Genomic DNA, 24,436 nt, shown 5'->3' with positions numbered 1-24,436 from the left:
AGATGAAATAATGTATTTAAAGTATCTGATACCCAAGAAACAATTTGAAAAAGTAACAATTGAGCCTGGCCAGTGTGGCTCAGTGGTAGAGCATCGACCCATGCACCAAGAGGTCGCCAGTTTGATCCTGGTCAGGGCACATGCCTAGATTGTGGGCCCACTCCCCAGTGGGAGGCATTCAGGAGGTGGCCAATGGATGTTCTCTCTCATCTATGTTTCCATCTCTCTCTCCCTCTACCTTTCTCTCTCTCTAAAAATCAATAAAGAAAAAAAGTTTAAAAATGTAATTGCTTTCATGATTAGCATTGCTATTTGTGATAGATATTAGATGTACTCTTCTTCATAGTAGGTAAACTATGCAGGTGATGCCAGAAAATGCATTTTCTTCAAACAATACTGGACTACTTATTTTTTCTGGGATCTATTTTGTTATTTGTTGGCTTTAGTGGTTGGTTGTTTTTCGTGTTACTTCTCATTTAGCTTTTTATCAGTCATTTGCAAGTTTATGCAATTCTTCCTGGATAGATGACTTCTTGAATTCAAAGATTCATCTTTGTGAGCCCTGTGGTGCCCAGCACAATGTCTGACACAAAGCAGAACCTTTATAGCAGAAAACAAATGGCTCTAAATCAGATTTCTGTGGTCAGAATCACTCATTGTCCCCACTCATTCATGTTACACAAATACCCTTCTTACCACAGAGCATTACTGAAATCTGTTTTTTGTTTGTTTATTTTTTCCTGATTTATATTTTCTCTGACACTCAGGGTCTAGAGGCTCAGGGACAGATCTGAGAAGAGGACGGTGCCTGGGAGGAAGCTGATGAGTCTTGTCACAAGTCATAGAGCTTAAAACAACCTCCATAGAGTAGGTACAATTCATGTTCTAGTAGGAGGAATGTACCCTGAGTCCTCCAGCCCAATAGCTCCTCTTGTCCTTTTAGATTCTGTATCTTTTTCTCTATGCTGATCCCAACTATAGAAAACAATCAAAATCACCACCACCACCACCCTCCCCATTTTTCTTGGAATTCAGGAGTCAGGGAGGACTGTTTACATTTATCCTTGACACCAATGGCTCTTATTTCCTGGGGCTGCTCAAGTCTATTTTTATAAACCTATGCTTTATGCTCTCTCCTATACATACTCTCTCTTCTTTGTCCCAAACTCTGTGTTGGTTACCTCTCAATCACTTTTTCAAAAGCCCACAACTTGAAATCAACATGAAAAGACCTTTCATCTTGCAGAAGTACCACTGACTCTTCTCATGTTGAGCCCTGACCAATCTCCTTTCTTGGTCTCTCCCCCTCTGTCTTTCTTACGTTTTCTCATCCAACCCTGGCTTCTACATTCCCTTTCTACATAATGATGCTTTCTGGATTTATGCAACACCAGCATGGGCCAATGTGGATTGTACTAATTTGTCAATTAAGATTTTGAGTAGTGAGTAGAGAAGTGACAATTACATACCTGTCTATTGTCCAATCTGTGCACATGAATATTCTTCCTAATGTCCAGGCACCATATCTTTTCATTTAGGTTCAGGAACCATCTGTTTGTTGGTACTATCTTCTTCATTGTCAAGTGCATCTCATTCCTGGCTAATTTTATATATGCTATCTCAAGGGAGAGGTAGCAATACTGTTATTACTCATGACGCACTGGTTCCTTGGAGACTGTTTATATTGAAACAAATGAATCTTCCTGCCTTGGTAGTTCTCTATTATCATATATTTAATGTAATACTTGTTTTATCATTAGTTATGATGAAGTATTTTCCATCACGTCACCATGAATTCCAGCTCCCAATGACTCTTAAATTATCACTATGTTTCATTGATGAGAACCACAAATGCAAGTCTCTGGTCATCTTAAATTTACTATTATGCCTTTCTTAGCATAATGTATCTTCCAACACTGTTTTTCTCTGCACTCATAGACCATAATCATTTCATTTTTATAATGTGATCTCTGTCAATGTTAATTGTATCCCAGACTTCCAAACACAGCAACCAACAGGGAGGATAGGCGAGGGACCTGGTAGGAAGCAAGAACAGTGACCCATTGCTGTGAGGCACGTCTGACAGGACTCAAGACCAACCCAGGGGAGCACAAAACAACCACACTGACAGAGGCCAAGAGAGGACATCAACTGGCAAGGCCCAGGGGTACTACAGAGCAATGGATTCCAAAGCCCTTTAAAGAGATAGACATGCCTACTTCTGAAGACTGCATGACATGTGATGTGAAGTTTGTGAAGGAATCAGAGTACCCATCGTGGTTGCCAGTGTCAGGGAGCACACTGGGTGAAGGATACCTGCCACGTTGGTGTACTTTCCACAGAGGCTGCACTGTGAGAACATGGACGGGAAAGAGTGGCCCACACATGCAGGTCATCCTAAAGTTCAGTCAACAGCCCAGACCCCAAACTCCCTTGTGTCCAATGTGAGTGTATCATCCAGAATTCACCAGTCATAATCTCACTGAAGAAGGGTAAAAATGGAGCTGACCCAAGTTACTTTTGAAAATGATGTTTTGACTGGAAACTATAACTCTAAAGACAAAAAGAACTGTACATGAACACTGTACTCTTGTTGTAAATTTGTTTCTCATGGAAGTATGAGTCAGCAGTTCTGAAACTCCTTCACAGGTATCCTGGGGTTGAACAATAAGTAAATAAACTGTAGATAGTGGGAGCCAAGTTTTTCACTGTCAAAGAGGGAAGTTACAAATAAGCAAGGGGTTATTTAATAAACTCTGTGGTTCTGAACCAGAGTCAGAGACATCAGTATGAGCTCTTATTTAGCACGATGAATAGACAAATAGATACAGAAAAAATTACAGGTATGTGTATATACATGGGTTAATACACAAACCTACATTTTTAGCTCTTCCCTGAAACAGTCCAGAAGCAGTGATACCCCATTAGTGATGAGCACACCCAGTGCTCAGAACTTTGTTTCAAATACTACTCTGTAGCAAACAGAGCCAGAATTCCTTGAAGAAATAGCAGTTTCCATGTCTGAGGATGGGAAAGATGAGACTGGAGAATTTTGTAGTGCCAGAAAGTTAAGGTGTGTTCAAAACACCAAGATTAGGGTCTCATCAAAGGGACAAAAGGGGCCAACTTGAGAACACCCCAAACCAAAGCTGGAATAATTTAAGTCATAAAAATCAATAATATAGCATTGAATTATAACCCAAAGTATAAAATAAGTACATATGCATTCATGGTGGTATATATAAGTGAGTAAGTAAATAAATGAAGTGACAAATCTTTTTTATAGAAGACTTCTGAGTATATATGTTGATACTCATCCTTCCAGGAGTTTCGTCTCCTCTGTCACTCTCTTTGTGTGGGAGCTAGATTTAGTGACTTGCTTCCAAAAATAGATATGGGGAGGGAAAAATAATAACTGCACAGTGGAGAAATCTGGCAAACATTATCTTAACCAAGTGCTCAATGTTAACATACCTGGTGAGAAATCATGTGGGTATCATGTACCTACTAATAGAAAATGAAAAGAGCAGTTAACACACATCAGTGTGTCTGCACCATCTGGTGGCTCAATCTCCCACATTGTGCAGTAAAAAATATACAGTGAGAGTCAACAAGCCAGAACAACGCATTTCCTGGCCACTGTCTCAGAACCAGAGTAGGGCATTGGGTTCTTGGACTACTCCTGGGCTTAAGTGTTAGCACAACTATGGGATTCTGGTTGATCCTACAGAAAGCAGGGGACGCTGGGCCCCAGGAGTCCCACATTTTGGATTGTCTTTTCTAAAACTATTATATCCCCCTTTGGAGGCTGGACTGCAAGACTTTCCAGGCAAGGGTGCTCAGACCTAGTCCAGTGGGGATCCAGTTATGTGGAAACGCCTTGCTCAAAATGGTCTAGGTCTGTCCTCAGGACCTCCACAAGCCACTCCATTTGCATTTCTTCCAACCCTCAGCCTCTCTTCCACCTCAGTGATGATTGCAACAAATGTGGAAAAATATTTGGTATAGTCAATATTAGGCAAAAGTGGTGCTTGGGTGGGGATGGGGGAAAGTGTGGAACATAACATTCCAGATACAAAAGGAGCCTTTTTTTTTTTTTTTTAAATCAGTACCAAAATCTTTTGTGAACATCATACTTAAAATGAAACTATAAAGCACTGCTATTAAGGACAAAATTAGCAAATTGTGGGATAGCATATATAGTAAAAGACCAATTCTATAAAAATAAAAAATATACAAGTAACAAAACTATAAATGACTGTTAAGTATGTAATTTCATAGACAATGGTCTGATATCAGTGGGACCAGGGAAAAGAGGCCCAATACTGAATATAATATCTCAATTTTTTATTTTTTATTCCTCACCCAAGGATATTTTTCCATTTATCTTCAGAAAGAGTGGGAGGAAGGGTGAGAGAGAGGAACATTGACATGAGAGGGACACATCAACTGGTTGCCTCCCACATGACCTCGACCAGGGCCGGGGACAAACCACAACCGAGGCATGTGCCCTTGACCGGAATCAAACTTGTGACTCATTGGTCCACGGGCCAATGCTCTAACCTCTAAGCCAAACTGGACAGGGTTAACATCTTAATTTTTACAAAAAATACTTACCCTCCCTCTCTTGTACCTTCTCAATTCAGTACACCATCATCATGACTCACTGTGCTTTGTCTAGATCTCCTAATTCCCTCTTCCACTAATGCTTCTTCAAACTTGTTAAATTTTGTACACTCTTCATGTATATTGTCATCCTAGGCTGTTAAATTTCTTGTAGCATCAGAATTCTTTTCCCCATTAAATGAACTATTTTTACAATTATCTCTATCTTCTGTCTCTCACATTTCGTAGAGAATTCCAGTAGTAATGAAATGTCATGTTTTATATACTCTACCTATACCACAATCTTTAAACTTATACAGAGTTGTCATAATGCTAAAATATATCTTTAAATGTTCATAACCCACAGCTCAGGAGAATATTAATGTTTCTTTTAATAAATTTGCCCATTAGGAACTACAAGTCCTCCAATGGAGTGGGTAAAAAGAGAACAGAGAGACTTTCACAGAACCTACAAAATTTTCAGGATGGCAACTGCTCTTTGAAAAATAACAGTCTTTAACCATTATATTAGGGTTTTTTTTTATTTTTTATTAATTGCAGCACAGAGAAAGAAGGCAAAACATTTTTTAAATTTTATGGTTTTTAGATAGACTGTTGGTTTTACACCAAACAAAAGGAAAAAAAGTATGAATATGCTTCAGGTCTTCATTTCTCTTCTTTCTCCCAGGGTAAGCTGAAAAACAAAAGGACAAATATAAGTACCGTTCCTAAAATAGTATGTGGTTTTCAAATCTATTTAAATGAATGTCAAATTGCTTGAACTGTCTTTCTGCAATTTCCAATTTTCACCAATAATAATTCAAGCTTGCCCTAGACTCATGGCCGCTGAGTTCTTCGGCTGAGCTAGGGGAGAGGACACACTGATAAGCATTGCAAAGTGCTCTCTTCATCACTGATGGCATCATACTCCTCAGGCTTCACAGTCACAAGCTTTCATTATCACTCCTCAGAGTCACTCACTTAACACCTATTTCTTACGTATGCTAATGACAAACAAACAAAGTGTCTTCTCCAAGTCAGACCTCTGGGAAGAAATCTTGCCATTTAGGAACATAACAAACCACATTTTGAAACAACTAAATTTGCAGAGATATGAAGTTCTTCCTGCATGAATGCACAACATGTAGGTATTCTCATGTGGGCAAAGGGTAATTAAAGTCCAGTAGTAGACTAGGAATCATGGTCAGTTTGGAAATTATCAAAGGAATTCATGCTACAAATGATTATTGGACAACTTGTTTTTTTATGAAAAAGAAAATTTCTATTTTTTAATTTTCCCAAAATAATATAACCAAAATGGATATAATATAGGGTGTCCAAAAAAATATGTACATAACTTTAAATAAGTATAAAGCCAGTGTTTATTAAAATATATTTCATTTTCAAAATGTAATAGAATCTACAGATACTCTGTATACAATTTTGGGGGACACCCTGTGAGTTTATACTCAAGCATCTAAATTTTCAAGTGGGCCTTTTTGTCCTAAGAAGAGAAATTCCATTAAAACTCAGCATGTTGACACACTGGAAACTTAGTAGCAAATTATTTACTATTAAGTAGTAGTAGTTTACACAGCAGATCTATTATATTCTCCAATGACATGAATTTGTTATTGAGCTATTGGGTTGAATCTTCTGAAATCATTGTCATTCAACTTTTTTTTCTTCATAAATGCATATCATCCATCCTAATAACTGAAGTAATCATCTGTGATTAATTGATTACTTCAATGGCTCTGTCTACTGTGCCACATTAGGTCAGAACAGGTCAGTGACTAACTATCAAGCTCTGGTTTGAATTTTGAATTGTGGTTCCAATACTCACCAGCTGGATGACTCTTGGGAAAACTACATAGTCTATGTTTTGATCTGTGCTTTCATTTTCCCATGGGAATGAAATATGGGAATAACAATGGAACTCAACTCAGTCAGCTATTTTGAGAATTAAATATGTTAATATATACAAGAACCTGAAAACAGTGATTGGCACCATCCCATATGGCTCCTATTAGCTATTTTAATACTATTACAATTAATTGTTTAAAGAAAATCCAGAGGATAGTTACCTGAGATGCTTGTAATTGTGTTGGTCTTAGGCTAAGAGAGCTTGACTTGAAGCAACAAGTTTTGGACCCTGAATACAAAAAAATTACAGATTTGGGAGAATTATTAGCATCATTATTAGAATAAAAATGAACATTTATGCAGGCATTGATGATTACACAATAATTTTCCATGCTTCACATCCTTTCATTACAGTTTAGTACTACGATCTCAAGAAGGAAAATTACTGACACCCATTGCCCTCAAAGGAATAAAACATTACTGTCAAGTCTTAGAAAAAAATAGTAAATAACTCAGACATTTAAATATAAACTTTCCCACTGTCCTGTGAAATCAAGCACTCAGATTCAACTAAACCACATACCAACATTTTAAAAAAATCTTTAAATAAATTAATATTTAGGTTTAATAATGTCTCACCAAAAAATTTCAGAGCATCCGAATATTTCTATCTGTACTCATAAATGATCTAATTTTGCAAACAGAACACATATGACAAATGTTTAATAATATACTTCAGTGCAGCAGGAGATTAAAAAGACCTACTTTAAGTCATTTTTTTAGACAACTGAATGTAGAATAAGATTTCTGTCCTACATGTATTGTCCTTCAGATATAGAGAGCCCTGAGCCCTAGCCTGATCAAGCAACAACAAAGGACACCATGGATATTAAAATGAAGATGGCCCCAGCACCTCCTCAGTAAAGCAGGCCTCTTTGTCAGCAGCTGAGCAGCACTTCTGTAGAAAAGTTGTGAAATCCCCCATAACAGTTTTCAGTTGTTCCTCAGTTGCTTTCGGTTTGTGTTTCAACAGCTCTACAAGTGCACTGCATTTAAATGAAAACAAAACAAGAAAAAGGTTACTCACTTAAAGAAAAATGGAGATAGTGAAGTCAGTAGTCCTGTTCTTTGAGATTATAAATCTTGGAGCCAAGCAACTCTGAGTTTGAGGCCCAGGCTTAGCACCATAAACTTCAGTATTCTCATTTGCATAATGAGGAGAATAAAATCTACCCTCATTGCGTCAGTAGAAGGAGCAAATAAAATCATCAATGTAAATTGCTCAATATCTGTAGTATCAATAAATCAGTAAATCTCTTTCCAGTTAAATTTTTGGAAAGAATTATGTAATTGCATTTTAAAATTGTTCAAATTTTTAAAAATTTATGCCATATCAAAATTTATACCAATTTAAGACCTAAAAATGATCCTTAAAAGCTGTATTATCTTGGACTCCTTTTAAAAGTTTCTAATCTGAGAATTTATATATTTAGTGTTTGAAATTTGGCCCATTCAAAATGGATAGTACAGAGGCCATGGAATACAGGGTGATCCAAACTCATGGGAGCTGGTGGTTCTCTTTCATTTACATCTGCACAGACAATAGTGCTAGAGAAAGTTGTGTAAACACAATATTTTGCAATATTACTCAGAAGTCTTATGGCCACAATCAGAACCCACCAGAGACAATAGCAACTTTATGTTGCATTTCTAACCCCTTGTGACAGCAGTAGCGAGTTAAGCCTCAGAACTCGCATTTCTAGATGTTTTTAATCCAAATTCTATTCCCAAAAGTTATATCTTGAAGGTTTGTCTTGCCAGTGGGTTGCCATAGAGCACACTTAAACAATCATTTATGCCTAGAAATAAATTCTTCTGACATTTCTACCAACTAATTTGCTATCTGTACCAAAGAATCCATTAATTGTTCAGTTTTTTTCTATTGGAACTGTCCTAAGATACAATTCTACTGCAGCCTTTATCCACAAGATTATTTTGAATGATTTCTAGGCAAAATTAGAATATAGTTTTGTGGTTGTTCTTGTTTGTTTTGCTAAGAAAACAGAAACCTATCCATTTTCTTTTTGACACTATTATCACCTTAACGAGGACAATACTTAAATACTCTTTTTAAAGAAATATAATCATTACTTCAAAAAAAGTTTCCCATTGCATTGACAGTTCTTACTATCAAGATTACAAACACATGCAGTAATGGAATACTCCTTACGTTTGTTTCTTGACTTGTTGCTCGGTCTCAGGAAGTGTGCATACGTCTGCATGGAAGGTGAATGTTTCAGCATTAAATTCTTTGGGAACATAGGTATCATCACCTTCCAGAGCAGAAAAGCATGGCCTTCTGTTCACCAGTGACTCTGTGCAGCATTTGGTAACTCTCTCGCTCACTGGTGTCTTCTCATGAGCCACGCACAATGCATTCAGGACCACAGACAGCTAAAGAACAGGGAATAGAGTAGAATTTTAAAAGAAGCATAATGAAAAGTCTTCCATGAACTTTTATTTTCCAATGGACCAAAACAAGTATTGTATTCCAACCAGTAGTACCGAATTCAAGATTGATTTGAGGCAGTGCTTTGCTTACTAAAAATAATAAGGGATGTTTAAAAGTTTTTTCTCTTTTAGATGTCTATATTTTTAGAATAATCCATTTCAGAAAATAATTAATTAAAATCATTTGAGATAAATCCTAAGGTATTTGTTGAAATTATTTTACTTATACATTAAGGGAAAGATCCCCGAAAAGGTTTAAAAAAATTTAAATGCCGGGATGAGACATTAAAAATTCGTGGAACTTTTTCCAAACAATTTATGATCATCAGGATCTTATCCAAATGTTCTCACTCTGATGGTCAGGATAATGTAGGTGGCCAAGTCCTACCTGCCACTACCACACACACACACACATACACACACACAAACACACACACAACACGTTTGTTCACTCTTGCTTCTGAAAGTTAGCTTTGTAAATATCGAAAGGCAAAAATTTATCATTATTGACTTATTATATTTTAAAAGACTCACATAGTCTTCAGCACAACCCATTCTTTTTGCTTCTGGAAGTTTACAACACTTGCTTCCCACTTTTCCTAGTTTTCTTGAGACCTCCACAAGGGTTGGAGTTGACACTTGAGGTGCTTTCTTGGTGTAACGAACTAACAAACTGTAACAAAACAATCCATACGTTTTCAGCTAGGCAAGAAATTATTTTTTTGAACATAGTATGAAGCAAAGAAAACTTAGACATAATTAATTACAATGATTTTCTATTCATAAAATTATCTCCATCTTGAGGTTGGTGGGGTGGACCCGGTGAAGAATTTCCAAAGCAACTAGTTGAGCCTAACTTTGAATTCCACCTGTGCTGCATAATCACAGGAAAATGACTTAACTTACTATACTTCAGTGACATTAACATATTTATTAATTTCTTCTTTTATTCAATAAAACCTCTTAATATTCAGGGGTGGGCTGAAGTAGGTTTACAGTTGTTCATGTGGAAAAAGACATGCAGGTTATGATTATTACTTTATTAACTCTTTGTTTCAGATACTCACAGCTATAAACCTACTCTTGTCTACCCCTTATATTAGCACTGTGCTAAATTTGAAAGATATGGATGAATTTTCTTATCTATAAAATGGGAAGAAATATACCTGACTCAGTATAGATAGTACAAGGATTAAATTAAAAAAAAATAAAATATGCCACCAATCTGGCATGATATCTAGCATGTAACAAGTCTTTATTAAGAATTACAATCACCGCCCTGGCTGGTTTGGCTCAGCAGTTAGAGCGTTGGCCCATGGACCAGAGAGTCCTGGGTTCAGTTCCCGCTAAGGACACGTACCTCGGTTGGAGTTTGTCCCCAGCCCCAACTGGGGTCGTGGAGGTGGCAACCACTCAATGTGTCTCCCTCACATTGATGTTTCTCTCTCTCTCTCTCTTCCTCCCCCTCTCCCTCTTGCTCAATAAATGCAAAAAAAAAAAAGTCCTCGGGTGAGGATAAAAAAATAAATAAAAGAATTCCAATGACCACTGAGAGTTGATGTATGACTGTAATCTACTCAAGGGAAGAAAATTGTTCATTATTGTTATCCCTAGCACCCACAGTTAGAAGAGAGCTGACATGTGTAAATTGAACAGTATATACCTAATAATGTGTCCTTCTTGTCTTTACTTCCATAAGTAAGGCTCTATTTGATCAGAAAATTAGTCTATCAACTTATATATTATATTATTTCTTGAGCTACAGCTTTTCAAGGCCAACTATTTCCTGCTCTGGAAAGGATTGCTGTCCTTTTTTTTTTTTTAATCCTCACCTGGGAATATTTTTCCATTTATCATCAAAGAGAATGGGAGGAAGGGAGAGGGAGAGAGAGAAACATTGATGTGAGAGAGACATATCGGTTGGTTGCCTCTCGCATGACTCTGACCAGGGCAGGGGTGAACCACAACCCAGGCACTTGCCCTTGACCGGAATCAAACCCGTGACTCATTGGTCCAAGGGTCAATGCTCCAACCAATGAGCCACACTGGTCATGGTGAATTCCTGTCTTTTGCTTGTTCATAAAATATTCCTTAACCTTCAAAGGGCATCCTCAGTTTCTATATCCCAAGATTTAGTATTTTCCTTCCCAGTGTCGAAGGAATTTTTTAAACTGCACACAAATATAGGTCTCTTCAACCCATCAACTATTTATCTCTCATTCTCATCTTTCTTGATGGAGAGGGATTAGAAATATATACTGTATTTTTATGATTGAAAGTTCTATGACAGGTGACATATATCTATTGAGTCTTAAAAATTACAAATTGATCAAGAAAAAAATTAGTCAGAAACAAAAATACATACGCATTTTGGAAGCCATACTCTCCAAGTTGTTCAAAAACTTCACAATTTTTTTTTACTAATTCCTGTGGCTCGTCCACAAGAGGTTTAAATTCATCAAACTAAAAGATAAAAGAATAGTGTTTACAGGACTACACCTGAAGACCGGATGCAGACTATTTTTTACCCCTACTACCAGAATGAGATCCTTCTTCCTTTCTGCCCAAAGCCATGTAAATGGGCCTTTAATGCCAAATCTGTCACAGTACATCCAAACTGTATAGTATAAGTGATTAAGAATATTCAGACTCTGGAGTGTGACTGCTGGGATTTGAGTCAGGCCACCTGACTCACTTTCTATTTGTGGAACTTTACTTCCTATCTCCTGGTTTTAGAAACCTCATCTCTACGATGGGGATGAAGATGGTGCTTCAGCTCAGAGAACGCTCTGTAAAAACCACATGAGCTAATGAAATTACAACAGTGCTTGGTACACAGTAAAAGCTCAATAAATTATAGCTATGATTGTAAGATTTTTATTTTTAATTCATCTCTCCATTTGGATCCTGAGCTCTCTGAACTAAGAGATTTTACACTGGTCATGGGATCCAGTATGGTGGCTGGCATAGAGCAGGCTAAAGGCAGAAGACAAAATGACTTCCCTCTGATTCCAAAGTTCAGAAACCACTACATATGTTAAAACTGAAAAATATTCTAAACCTGTTAAAATTCCACTTTATCATAGCTAAATATGTGAAAAATCCTCTCGAACAGATTTCTTCTCCTTACTAAATTTCTTACAAAACCATTACTGAACCTCAAAAAGATTTGAAAATATTCTAAATAAAGAGACTTTACAATTTTCCTTAAGATCTAATTCTTCATACTTGATAAATCTTGAAATCAGGTTAACTTTCTTTATATCTAAGTTATATCTCTTTTAATTAACATACATTTACTTTATCTTATTTTGTTTTCAGGAGTGTAAAAAAGGGAATAGGCATGGTCAAGATTTTGTGAAATTAGAGCTTGCTCTCTTCAGAGCCTTTTTTTCCCCTAGAATATTCTAGGTTTTATTAATAATTCTATTGAGGCCATTTTTTCTAGAATGTTTAAGAGCACAAAATTGAAATTATCTCAAGAGAATGTCTCCATTGTACTATATAACACCATGTATTCTGGCATTATTTTTCTTTCTTATCATTGGAATCACCAAAGGGCTGCATTGTATTTTTCCTCAGAAACCTACCGCTTTGGAATAGCATGCATGGGGGTCATCGGTGGTGCAGCACCTCTCCAGTGTAGCTTCATATGCCTTGGCCAGTCTCAGCAGCAATGCGACAGAGTAGTCTGGATGTCTTCTTGAGTACTCATACAAAAACCTTATTAAGATGAAAATAAAATAAACTTAACTGAACACAGAAGCAAGAAAAATATCATCTAACTAACCACAAGAGTAACTCATCCCAAAGGTCTCAATTTGACGAAACCCACGCAAGTAAATCCTGGTGGTGAAGGGCTTGGGGTTCAGAGTTAAAGCTACCTTCATTCCAATCCTTGCTCTTACATTTAATTTATTATATCACCTTATGTAATTTATTAAAATTATCAGAATCTTAGTTTTCTCCTCTTTAGAAAGGAGTTGTTAATGGGATCTTTCTCATAAGGTGGACTGTAAGAAATACATGACATAATGTATACATGACACACACTGGCACATATTAAATGTTTGATAAATGATACTTGTTATTATATATATTTTGTTTGATTGAATCCCATCTCAAAAAGATTCTGATAGACAGGTAAGTAGGTAGGTAGATAGATAAATATTCTTAAAGTTTTATCTCCCTCTCTGTATGAATGAAATCTTGAAGGGTACATAATATTATAAAATATGATTTAGTGCACAGAACACTCTTATAATCCAATAACAATTGAAAGTTTATTACCACTTTCTGACTATATATAATAATTTATCATTGAATTGTATGTTGCCTTGCAATGCAACTTCTGGCCTTCACAAACAAATATAAAGCACCTGGTAGCAGACTCCATACTTCTCTTTATACCTCTCTGCTGCCGTCAGATAGATACAGAAATAGATACAGGGATATAAAGATGTATTACATATATTCAAACATACATGTCATGGTAAATTCAAGAAATACTCTTTGAATGAATAAATAAATAATATGAATATAATTTATGTATACACAAAATGTTTCTAGAGGCATTTCCGAAAATATTTCTAAGGAGTCAGAAATGGGGCGGGGTTGAGGATGATAGAAACTTCTACTTACTACTTTGTACTCTTCTCTATGAATTGAACTTTTGCCATGAGCAGGTATTATTTTATGACTATTTTTTAAAACTAATTAATTTTTTCCAAAAATTTGTAAAGGCTCAAAGAGTAGTCTTTAAATAAGCATTCCGGGCAACGATTGTATCAATTCCAAAGGAAAGCCTAGAACTGCTTTCTCTATCCTCAGACCATAAGAAAAAAGCTGTGAAGCGATCGTTCTTTATCTACTTACGTGCCCAGGAAGACATCTTTTGCCTCCTTGTAGTTTTTGCAAACATCCTTATCATCAACATAATCAGTATTTAGTGGGGCCAGGTCAGCAGGCAAATTATCATTTTCCACCTCAGAAAGGCATTGAGATTTTTCCAACAAAGGTTTATCACAACAATCCTTCAATTTACTGGAGATTGTTTCTTGATTTTCACACATATACTTGGCAAGATCCGCCTATAAGCAAGTTGATGAAAATTGTTCAATGTAAATTGACATCACTATATTTTTTCTTCAGACTTTTATTATGTTGGCAGAACGTGTCCATTGTATTCTAAGACTATATACATACCAACCTGCCTTTTATGAACATTTCCAGTCTGTGCTCCTAAACCTGAGACTTAGATAGAACTACTAAAAATTTCCACTTGATTAAAAACTAGTCAGTAACAGAGGCCGATATCAGTTAATTATTAATTTTATATTTCTACTGTTAAGGCATTAAGCATTTAAATTAAAACCCAACATTAAGGGGCTAGTTGCGAAAGATGAAAGGATTAAGAAATACAAATTTGTGTTTACAGAATAGTCACAGAGATGTAAATTACAACATAGGGAATATAGTCAATAGTATCGTAATGACTATGTGTGGGACCAGGTGGGTACTTGAAACATGGGAGGGGGGTACTCAGTACTGTAAAGTACATGATTTTATAACTACTATGCTGTACATCTGAAACTAATACAAAGTAATATTGAATGTAAATGGGAATTGAAAAATAAAAAATATATATATAAGAAAAACAGTACTGTTTTTCCAAGTATTCCCTAACATTAAGTGCAGGCATTTTGAAACCAAATAACTAAATAAAGTGAGAGGGAATTTTGAAAAATTAGTCAAGATCATAGTCACAGTCACTACTTACATATGTAAATAATATGCCTTAAATTTTTCAGAAAGTTTTCTGAGACTTTAGGATCCTACTATTTGCTCATATGTTTAAGTTTGGAGAAAGAGATATTTGCATATTAAGGGAGAAAATATACAGAGAAATTACATAATTTCCAAAGGTCTCTTCAGGTACCAGCTCTTCTCCAACTCTACCCATCTCTCAAAAAAATCTTAGAAATCTACCCTTGCAGTTGTCCTACTTCAGTTTAACCTTTGTTCTCAGTTAGAATGTGACTGGGAGGGGCTACAAACCAGTGCGTGTATTAATCAGATCATTCTGTGACTGGGATAGCCAGGTGTATAAAAGATGAAATGAAGTGCCACAAGGCAGAGAAAGAATTGAGCATATTAGACACAGAAGACAACTTCAACACACTGTCAGCTGTCACCACTTATACTAAACAAATCCATCACAGCAACGGAAGCACGTCACCAAAGCAAAGTTACCAAAGAGAATACTGAGGAATCCTTACCCTGTCGTCTGCACACTCAAGCAGGTCGCCATGGCAGCATTCCCTGTGGACTTTGGTAAGATCGTTCACCAATCTGGACACCTCCATAAAGTCAGCTTGAGGAAATTTCTGACTCAAGCGAGCTACGGACCTAAAAAGAAAATCCGCCCATCAAAACTTTCTTAATATGCAATATTAAGTGAAGGCACTAGGAAAATGCTACTTATAACAGGAAAATTTATGACAAAATGAAATATAGAAATGATTTATATTTCATTAGTTCTTATTTTACTGCTAGTTCTAACCTAAATTGTTATCTTAGGGCAAAAGTGTCCTTAGGGCAGAATTATCCATTGTCAGAGTGTAAGGCAGGTAGAAAGAAGTCAGCTAGTCACAAAATCAGAAGTCAAAGAGGGATTCCAAAGGAGGTGACACCTGAGAAGCATCAGGTTTGGATCCTAGATGTGACTTCCAGATCTGAATTCACTGCTAATTAACAGTGTGACCCTAGGAAAGTTCCTTAGACTCTCTGAGCATCAGCCCTGCAGTCACAACAGTGTGCTAAATCCAAGGACTGTGGTGAGAAGCAAATTAGATAATGCACATGAAAGCATTTTATAAACTGGAAAGGGCCCTGCAAACTCCAGTGATCCTTTTTTACCAATTAAAATGCCTTCTTCCTGATAAAATAAATTTCACAACTTTTCACAAGAAATTGACCCAGCAAGGTCTCTAAGTCTCATGACAAGATGTAAAAGGCTAATATCCACATGCTTTCACAAATCATTTCAGAGTCAACTAATCTGATAAAAGATACTTCTTCCCCCAAACCAGTCACAGCTTGTTTAAATGAGTATTGTTTAACATTGGGGTCATTTTGTTTAATTATTTCCTTGATTTTGGTGTGTAGATGATAGAGGTGACAAGTAAAGATAGTTCAAATGATGGTTTCTGGAGACCTGGCAAGATGTCTATTTTTTTCATTTTATCTTCTGCTAGTGCTGATTAATTGTTGACTGTCAAGGGAGATATTTGGGGATGGGGAAGGGTAGGTTGTTGGCTCAGATATTGAAGGATATTCCTAGAACCAGCTAAGCAATATAAAAATAGAGGCCCAGATTAAAAGAAGAAATTAAGAACAGACATAGAGCTGTCTTAATCTCTTTTCTTAATTTCTTGTTTTAGCCTGGGTCTCTATTTTTATATTACTTAGCTGGTTCTAGGACATAAATAGACACCTCTCCAAAAAGGACATACAAATGGCCAAGAGACATATGAAGAAATGCTCAACATCACTAATCATCAGAGAGATGCAAATTAAAACAACTATGAGGTATCACCTCACACCTGTCAGAATGGCCGCCATCAACAAATCATCAAACAACAAGTGTTGGCAAGGGTGTAGAGAAAAGGGGACTCTAGTACACTACTGATGGGAATACAGACTGGTGCAGCCACTGTGGAAAAGACTATGGTGTTACCTCAAAAAATTAAAAATTGAACTGCCATTTGACTCAGTGATCCCACTTTTAGGAATATACCCTAAGAAACTTGAAACACCCATCAGAAAAAAATATATGTACCCTTATGTTCATAGCAGCACTATTTACAATAGCTAAGATCTGGAAACAACCCAAGTGTCCATCAGTGGATGAGTGAATTAAAAAGCTGTGGTACATGTACACAATGGAATACTATGCAGTTATAAGAAAGAAAGATCTCTTATCCTTTGAGATGGCATGGAAGGGCCTAGAGAATATTATGCTAAGCAAAACAAGCCAAGCAGAAAAATACAACTATCACATGATCACACTTATTTACAGAATATAATGAACTAAACAAACTGCTGAACAAAATTAACCCAGAGACATAGAGGTGGGGTACAGACTGACAAGTCTCAGAGTAGGGGCGGTTGTGGGGAATAAACTACAGAATTTACATGCATGTATGCATGACCAATGAACATAGACAACAAAGCTGAGGATGGGGCGGGGGGATGGGGAGGAGGGTGTCAATGGGGGGAAAATGAAAAACATCTGTAACAAAAATAAATAAATAATTAATAAATAAATAAATAAGAACTGAGATAGAGCTATGAGAAAGTGAGAAGTGATCTTGATGGCTGAATTTAATTATCAGAACATAAACAAACAAGCATACAGTTTTAGATAATTGCAGGGAGTGGGGGCAGATAAAATTAAATAACAGACTGGACCTTGACTACAACTGTATAAAAATAGTGGATCATTATAATCAGGCCCCTATTAAAAAGGTTAAGGGATTAAGTATAAATTGGTAGTAACAGAATAATGGGGATGTAAAGTACAGCATAGGGAATATAGTCAATAATATTCTAATAACTATGTATGGGGCCAGGAGGGTATGAAATTTATAGGGACGACCACTTAATAAGTTATATAATGTCTAATCACTGAGGTGTACACCTGAAACTAATATAATATTTATGTCAACTGTAATTGAAAAATAAAAAATTATTTAAAAAAAGAATAATATCCTTAGTCTTTATAAATAGATTTAAATGCCTGTCACAGAGTTACAAAAAAAATTCTCTAAATGTTTTACTATCTTGAAAAAATGTGATAAAGTATAATGACAAATTGTCATTTATGCTTTGATTTTTCACTTCTATTAAATTTCTACCTTTTAGACAACCAAAAGAATGTATGTGAAAGCACTGTGTAAAGACTCACATAAATGTGCCCTAGCTGGGTGGCTCAGTGTGTTTGAGCATCAGCCCATGTACCAAAAGGTGGTGGGTTTGATTCTCAGTCAGGGCACATACCTAGGTAGAAGGTTTGTGCCACAGTATGGAAGGCAACTAATCGATGTTTCTCTCTTGCTCACTCTCTCGCTTTCCCTTTCTCTCTTGCGCATATATATATATATATATATATATATATATATATATATTACTCTGGTAAAGATTTTTTAAAAGCCCAAACCCTTGCATAAATGTACAATTTTTTTCAACTGAACCATCATCATTTACATCATATAAAGTACAAAACTAATTTAAAATACCATGCTTTGAAAGCTCTATCTCCAAATTTTTCGAGACTGGTGCACTTCATTCTCTGTTTATAAGCTGAAGTCAGTACTTTTTCCTTCAAAGCATCCATCTGCAAAGAGAAATCATATTGAAAATATTTTTTAAATTTTACATGAAACACTCTTTCATAACCTCAGATGAGACTATGACAAATTAAATTTTAAGGATATAATATACACCTAAATTCCCAAGTACTCACTGTTGACAAAGAATTATTTTGCTACACGGTTAGAGGAAAAATCAGCCTGGTCATAGTGGAAGCCCCTGGTAGTGAACAACCAGAACATGGGCATTGCCAGGGGAAAGGGAGCTGAAGGGAGAGGTAGGGAACCGAGTACACTAATATCCCAGGGAACACAGTTTTACTGACTTCTTAATTTTGCATGAATTCATTTCAATCCCTCCTTCACCAACTCTCACATCAATAAACTCCCCAGAAAAGATGATGAGTCCATAATAAATATCTGTGGAATGAATAAATAAACCCAGGCTTCCAGATGCAGTGAAAGTCTCCACTTTGAATTCCCTCCCCAATATAAAAGGTTCATGAAAAGATAAACAAGAACTATGACCCTTTGCTATGTAATTTTACAAATAAGTTTCTGTATTCCAATATAAAAAGAGGAGGGGTATTTAGACACAGGCACAGTGATTCCCTCTATCAGATTCATGCAAACAAAACTTAGAAGGTGGAATGAGGAAGTCACAGGCCTTCCAAGAGGGTAAAAAATCTTAGTGGTGGATAAGAGTAAGGAAGACTTTTTTGACCAGGTAAATAAGTTTATATCAGATATTTGGGTTCCCTACATCTAGCCATAGATGTCCCAACTCTGAGGTTTGAGTCGGAACCGGTCCTCTGTTCTTCTGCCGGGGCATACATACCTTTGGTGTCAGGCAGGCACCTTTATCAGAAGCTTTGCAGCATTCTGTCAAAACTCCTTTATATTCTTCAGCATAGTAGAGGAGCTCTGGGGCATAAAAGAAAGGATGTCTCCTGGCAACTTCATATAAGTATCTAAATTTTTAAAAAGAAGAACAGACAGTCATTTTTCTGTAGCAGACAGTATTACAGGAACAATTATTAGCAACATTTTCCTTAGAAATGCCAAAACCCAAAGACATCTAACTTACCATTTAAACTCAATTTGCACATGATGACCTTGCCTTTGTCATTTTTTAAGTCAATAAAAAGGTTAAACTTGATAGATAGATAGATAGATAGATAGAGTATATACACATGTATAAAATAGTTAAATATTAGTGATAAAAGGTCATTGACTAAAATGAAATTAATTCTGACAATAACTAAAAATATATATCTTCATAATATTTTAATACGTGTCAATGTTTATCATGTAGATTATATCCTGTTTCAATGAATTGAAAAAGATTTTGATTAAATGTTTTATTGTGTAAAATTTTATATTATCAAATCTTATTTCTTTGAATTTGTCATTAGAACAAAAGCTTCTAAGTTTGTTTTTTTAACCATAATTTTTTTTCTTTTCTGTTGTTTTTTTTTATCCTCACTCGAGGATATTTTTCTACTGATTTTTTTTTTTTTTTTAGCTATAGTGGGAGGTAGGGAGGGGGAGAGAGAGAGTGAGAGAGAGAGAGAGAAACAGTGATGTGAGAGAGACACATCAATTGGTTGTCTCACCTACAACCCCAACTGGGGCCAGAGATCAAACCTGAGACTCTTTGGTCTGAGGGCCAAAGCTCTAACTGCTAAGCCAAACTGGCCAGGGCACAAAAGCTTCTGTCTTAATGTTGAAAATTTTGTCTATAATAATTGCTGTAATGAGTCTTGATCTATTTCATAATTTTTAATTTTGAAGCATAAAAACCTCATTACCGATCTGACTGGGTGGCTCAGTTTGTTGGACCAAAAGTAGTGGGCAGGATCAATTCCCGGTCAGGACACATCCAGAGACAACTGATTGATCTTTCCTCTCTCTCTCTCTCTCTCTCTCTCTCTCTCTCTCTCTCTCTCTCTCTCTCCCCCTCACCCCCGCCCCCTCTCATATCCTCCCCCTCACTAAAATCATTAAAAGCATTTCCTTGGGTGAGGATAAAAATATAATCTGATTACTTACGTTCCCAAAAACTTCTGTTCATTTTCCTGAAAGGCAGTGCACATTACATCAGCCTCTGGTCTGACCAGTGGAGGGAGGTTTGGGTTGTCATCTTTGTGTTTCAGGAAGCATTCATTTCTCTCTGGTTCTTGTTTTTCACAGCAGTCAGCCATGTCACCGTAGGTGGCACGAAGAGATGCAACTGTACACAGTTTATCTCCAAAAAGGGTGTGCTAAATGGAAGACAGAAAACTTCAAATGCTGGGCAGTATTTTATTTTCTTTGTACCCAAAGAACAGTATTGAATATGTAATATACTGGTAAACCTTGATTTGATCAACTATGTAATTTTTAAAGAAGTGACAGTCACACTGTTACAATGGATAAAACAGAAGGACAAAATGATAGTCAGTGGCTTTAATGAATGAATGTTACTCCAATTTCACCCGAGGCTAAAGACTAGGAACAATCATAATGACAATCAAGGTGGGTTCACAGAAGAGAGGAAAGTGTTAGGATAGTTTCTCATTTGATCTACTCCTTTGTGAGAGGTCCAACTTTTTAGTAGATACCATTTAAGAACTGAGAAATAATACAATTTACTATATATTAATTGTTATTGCATTAAAATATAGATCTTTTTATTCTAGGAACATTTGCTTCAAAGCACATTCCACTAAATGAATTCTTTCCATCCCCATTAATTTTTGTTATGAAAATAATTATAACTCCAGGGAAAATATACTGCTCAGAACAGAATTTATTAATTTTCAACAAATGCATTTTTTAAAATTCACATTTAAAGCCATAATATTGTGTGACATTAAAGTACTGATTCTGGCTTAAGGGAGAGAGACATATAAAGAGAAATGAGAGAAGGGAAAGTTTCAGTGATAAATAAAAAAAGGACTTGCCACCCAGAAAAAGTTTATACATAGATTGAGTGGTAAGAGAAACATTAACCTAGCCTTGTATTGAAGACCTATCTGGAGATACCAAAAGCTCAAAGTCCTTTAAAACATGTAAATGCCCTAATATTTTATTGTATGTAAAAATATGAATGTTCCTAAAATGAGGATACATAGCTGTACTATTATTTTACCCAGCTAATTAGCGTGAAAATCAGCTGAGTGCTTTCTGAAGATTAAAAAACATGTATCACTATTAGCCTCTGTGAAAACAAATCAAACTTTAGATTTTAAAAAGTGACTTTCACAATTGACAACTTTTCATTTAAATACACTCTGACCATTGTGTGTGGTCTCAATAAAGAAATGTGGTTTTTGGTTTTTGTTTTCCTGGTGCTATTGTTGTTAATTCTCACCTGGGGACATTTTTCTATTGATTTTTAGATAGTGTGAAAGGAAAGGAGGGAGAGAAACATCGATGTGACACATCAATTGGTTGCCTCCTGCACAACCTGAACCAGGGCCAGGGATTCAACCTGCAAACCAGGTGGGTGCCCTTGATCGGGAATCAAACCCACAACCCTTGGGTCCAGGGGCCAATGCTCTAAAGGCTGAGACAAACTGGCCAGAGCAATAAGAAATGTTTTTAAAACTGTGGGCATAGCTAGAATGTCTCTACCATAGAAGAAATGATGGCTCTACCCATTTGTGAATGTTGTTTACAAATATGGTCTTAGTAATAACTGAGAAAACCAAAATGAGGTGTTTTCCATTTGAAATGCTCAGGATTACTTTAAAAAAGAAAGAAAGAAAGAACATTCAAAATCACAATGTACTTACAAGTGACTTGTCACAATTTGCAGCTGTCTCATCTGCAGCACATGTTTTTGCAAGCTCAGTTACTTCCTTTGTTAATTTTACATGCTCATCAAATGGGCACTGTTGGAGATACTGAGAAAAGGCAACCAGCACCCTGAAACAGAACACAGAAAAATGTAGTATAATAAAACTTTAGCCCCCCGGTGTGGCTTCGTATATTGAGTGCCGTCCCATGCACCAAGATGTTGCAGGTTTGATTCCCAGTTAGGGCACATGCTGGGGTTGGGGGCTAGATCCCCAATAGGGGGCGTGCAGGAGGCAGCCGATCAATGTTTCTACCTCTGTCTCCCTCTGCCTTCGTCTCTCTCTAAAATCAATTTTTAAAAAACTTTAATATAAACTAGGTTGCTATCACTATATTTTTCTGTGGTATTTTTTACATCTTACTATTATCCAGAAAGACTATTCACATAAACAATTATCTGAGACCTAACCAGGCATATGCAGATTTCTAAGCAAAGAGGATATCTATTTCCACCACATTTAAATATATATGTGTACATTTGAGTAGATGCACACACAAGGCAAGCAAGCAACATGCATTCTAAATAGATCTAATCACTGAGATGAAGGGTGTTGCATAGCTTCCCCCCTCCCACACATACATCTCCTTTAATCAGGCTTTAGAAAGAAATTAACCTTTAAAATATAAACTATTCTCTTATTGTCTACTAGCTTAAAAATTATTAAAATGCTCTCAAGAAACCATGGATATATGTGGTAAGTAAAGGCATTTGAGTTTGTGTTGGGAAGAAAGCAAAATTTAGTCTTTCCTCTAAATCAAGATTATATAAGAGTTCCAGAGTTACTACACTTTCCCATATAGTAGAGATCAGCCACAGGAGACTAAATAGAGTTAAATAAATTAAAATTAAATGCAGTTTAAATTTTTATCTTTAGTTGCACTTGCCATGTTTAAAGTACTCAACAACCACAGGTGGCCACTAGCTCCCATATTGAACAGCACTGATATAGAATATTTTCATCAGTGCAGAAAACTCTTTAGAACAGTACTGTTCTAGAGTCTGGACTCTAATGACAGGGGTATATAAGAAATTCAGAATAACAACCAATGCTGTTAGAAACATTAAATTTGACTCTTCAATATTTTAACTTACAGGGCTTTGAAATGTTCTTCTCCCAAATCCTTATACCGATGGGCAAGCTCACTCTTGTCTGGGGAGGAAAAAAGATTTGTTTAAATTCTGAAGAAAACAACTGGTTGTGATATTACTTTTAGGTTTCTCTCCATTTGACTTAGGTATTCATTTACTCCAAAATATTGGGCTCTGATCCCTTCAGAAAGTCTTCAGATGATGGTAAACTGTTTCCTTCTGCTCTTAAACAAAAGAGTTATTCAATCACCAATGATACTATTTGAAAAATAATTGAAATAATTAAATATAGTTTTATATTCAAACATGGATAAGATCTAATACTGTTAGTATCTATTAACAGCTACTGAGAGGACAGTAGGAAAGAAAAGATAAATACAAGTTCTATTTATAAGACTAACAACACAGATTTTGCTTTTGTTTTACTGCATCAAGGTGCAGTGGTTAGGGCTTTGGGAGCTTGGGTTATCAATTCTACCTTCAACTATACTCTGTGAAATTTAAATCACTCAAAGTTCCTTCATGTGCAAAAGGAAATTACAGTTACTAAACAATTCTCAGCTTTTTCCTTCACTTAGGATGTTAGAAATACATTAAGATAACTTTTTAAGGGTTCAAATACAAAATATCATCACAGTCTAGAAATTAATGCTAAAGGAAAACTTACTTTTTTAAAGATGCTGAGTTTACTACAACTTGATTTTACTAGGAAAATAAAATAAATTCGAACAATAGAAAAATAGAATTCTTACGTGCATCTCGACGAAACACGCCCCTGGAGTAAGCAGAGCTGAAAAGTAAGAGAACGCAAGTAAAGGTTACCCACTTCATTGTGCCAAAGGCTTGTGGGCTGAAAAAAGAGAAAAGATAGCATGAATAGAGAGAATTAGCACTAATATACTTCTTGAACCAATCATTGTAGATTATTAACTAGACTCATCTTTGTATTTCATTGGCTCTCAAGTGATTACAAAATTCATAATGTTCTTGCCAAAAAATTGTTTGACTAAATCCCTTGCGTATATTTGCCATCTGGAAATGTGTTCTCCACAAGACCTTGTCAATTTATTAAAGTTATGTAAAACATCTTATCAAATTTTACCTAAGGGTGGGGCAAAAGTAGGTTTACAGTAGTGAGTACGCAAAACAC

The 24,436-nt window shown here is 36.0% G+C and overlaps 1 protein-coding gene across 1 annotated transcript; it reads right to left on the bottom strand.

Annotated features, from left to right (window-relative positions):
• Nucleotides 1-5,264: 5,264 nt before the first annotated feature.
• LOC118634619 (albumin-like) lies at nt 5,265-24,130 on the bottom strand. The gene is made up of 15 exons (XM_036269274.1): nt 24,039-24,130; nt 23,290-23,347; nt 22,133-22,265; nt 20,406-20,617; nt 19,192-19,324; nt 18,282-18,379; nt 15,261-15,390; nt 13,858-14,072; nt 12,573-12,705; nt 11,348-11,445; nt 9,517-9,655; nt 8,702-8,925; nt 7,385-7,517; nt 6,693-6,760; nt 5,265-5,299 (listed from the first exon to the last, which is right to left on the bottom strand). The coding sequence occupies exons 1-14, from the start codon at nt 24,115-24,117 to the stop codon at nt 6,719-6,721; spliced, it is 1,827 nt and encodes a 608-aa protein (XP_036125167.1). The 5' UTR covers nt 24,118-24,130; the 3' UTR covers nt 5,265-5,299; nt 6,693-6,718.
• Nucleotides 24,131-24,436: the final 306 nt, after the last annotated feature.

Source organism: Molossus molossus, unplaced genomic scaffold, assembly GCF_014108415.1.
Source record: "Molossus molossus isolate mMolMol1 unplaced genomic scaffold, mMolMol1.p scaffold_m16_p_1, whole genome shotgun sequence".
NCBI lineage: Eukaryota > Metazoa > Chordata > Mammalia > Chiroptera > Molossidae > Molossus > Molossus molossus.
The sequence above is the reverse complement of the archived record's forward strand: the minus strand, read 5'-3'. Positions and strand labels throughout refer to the sequence as shown.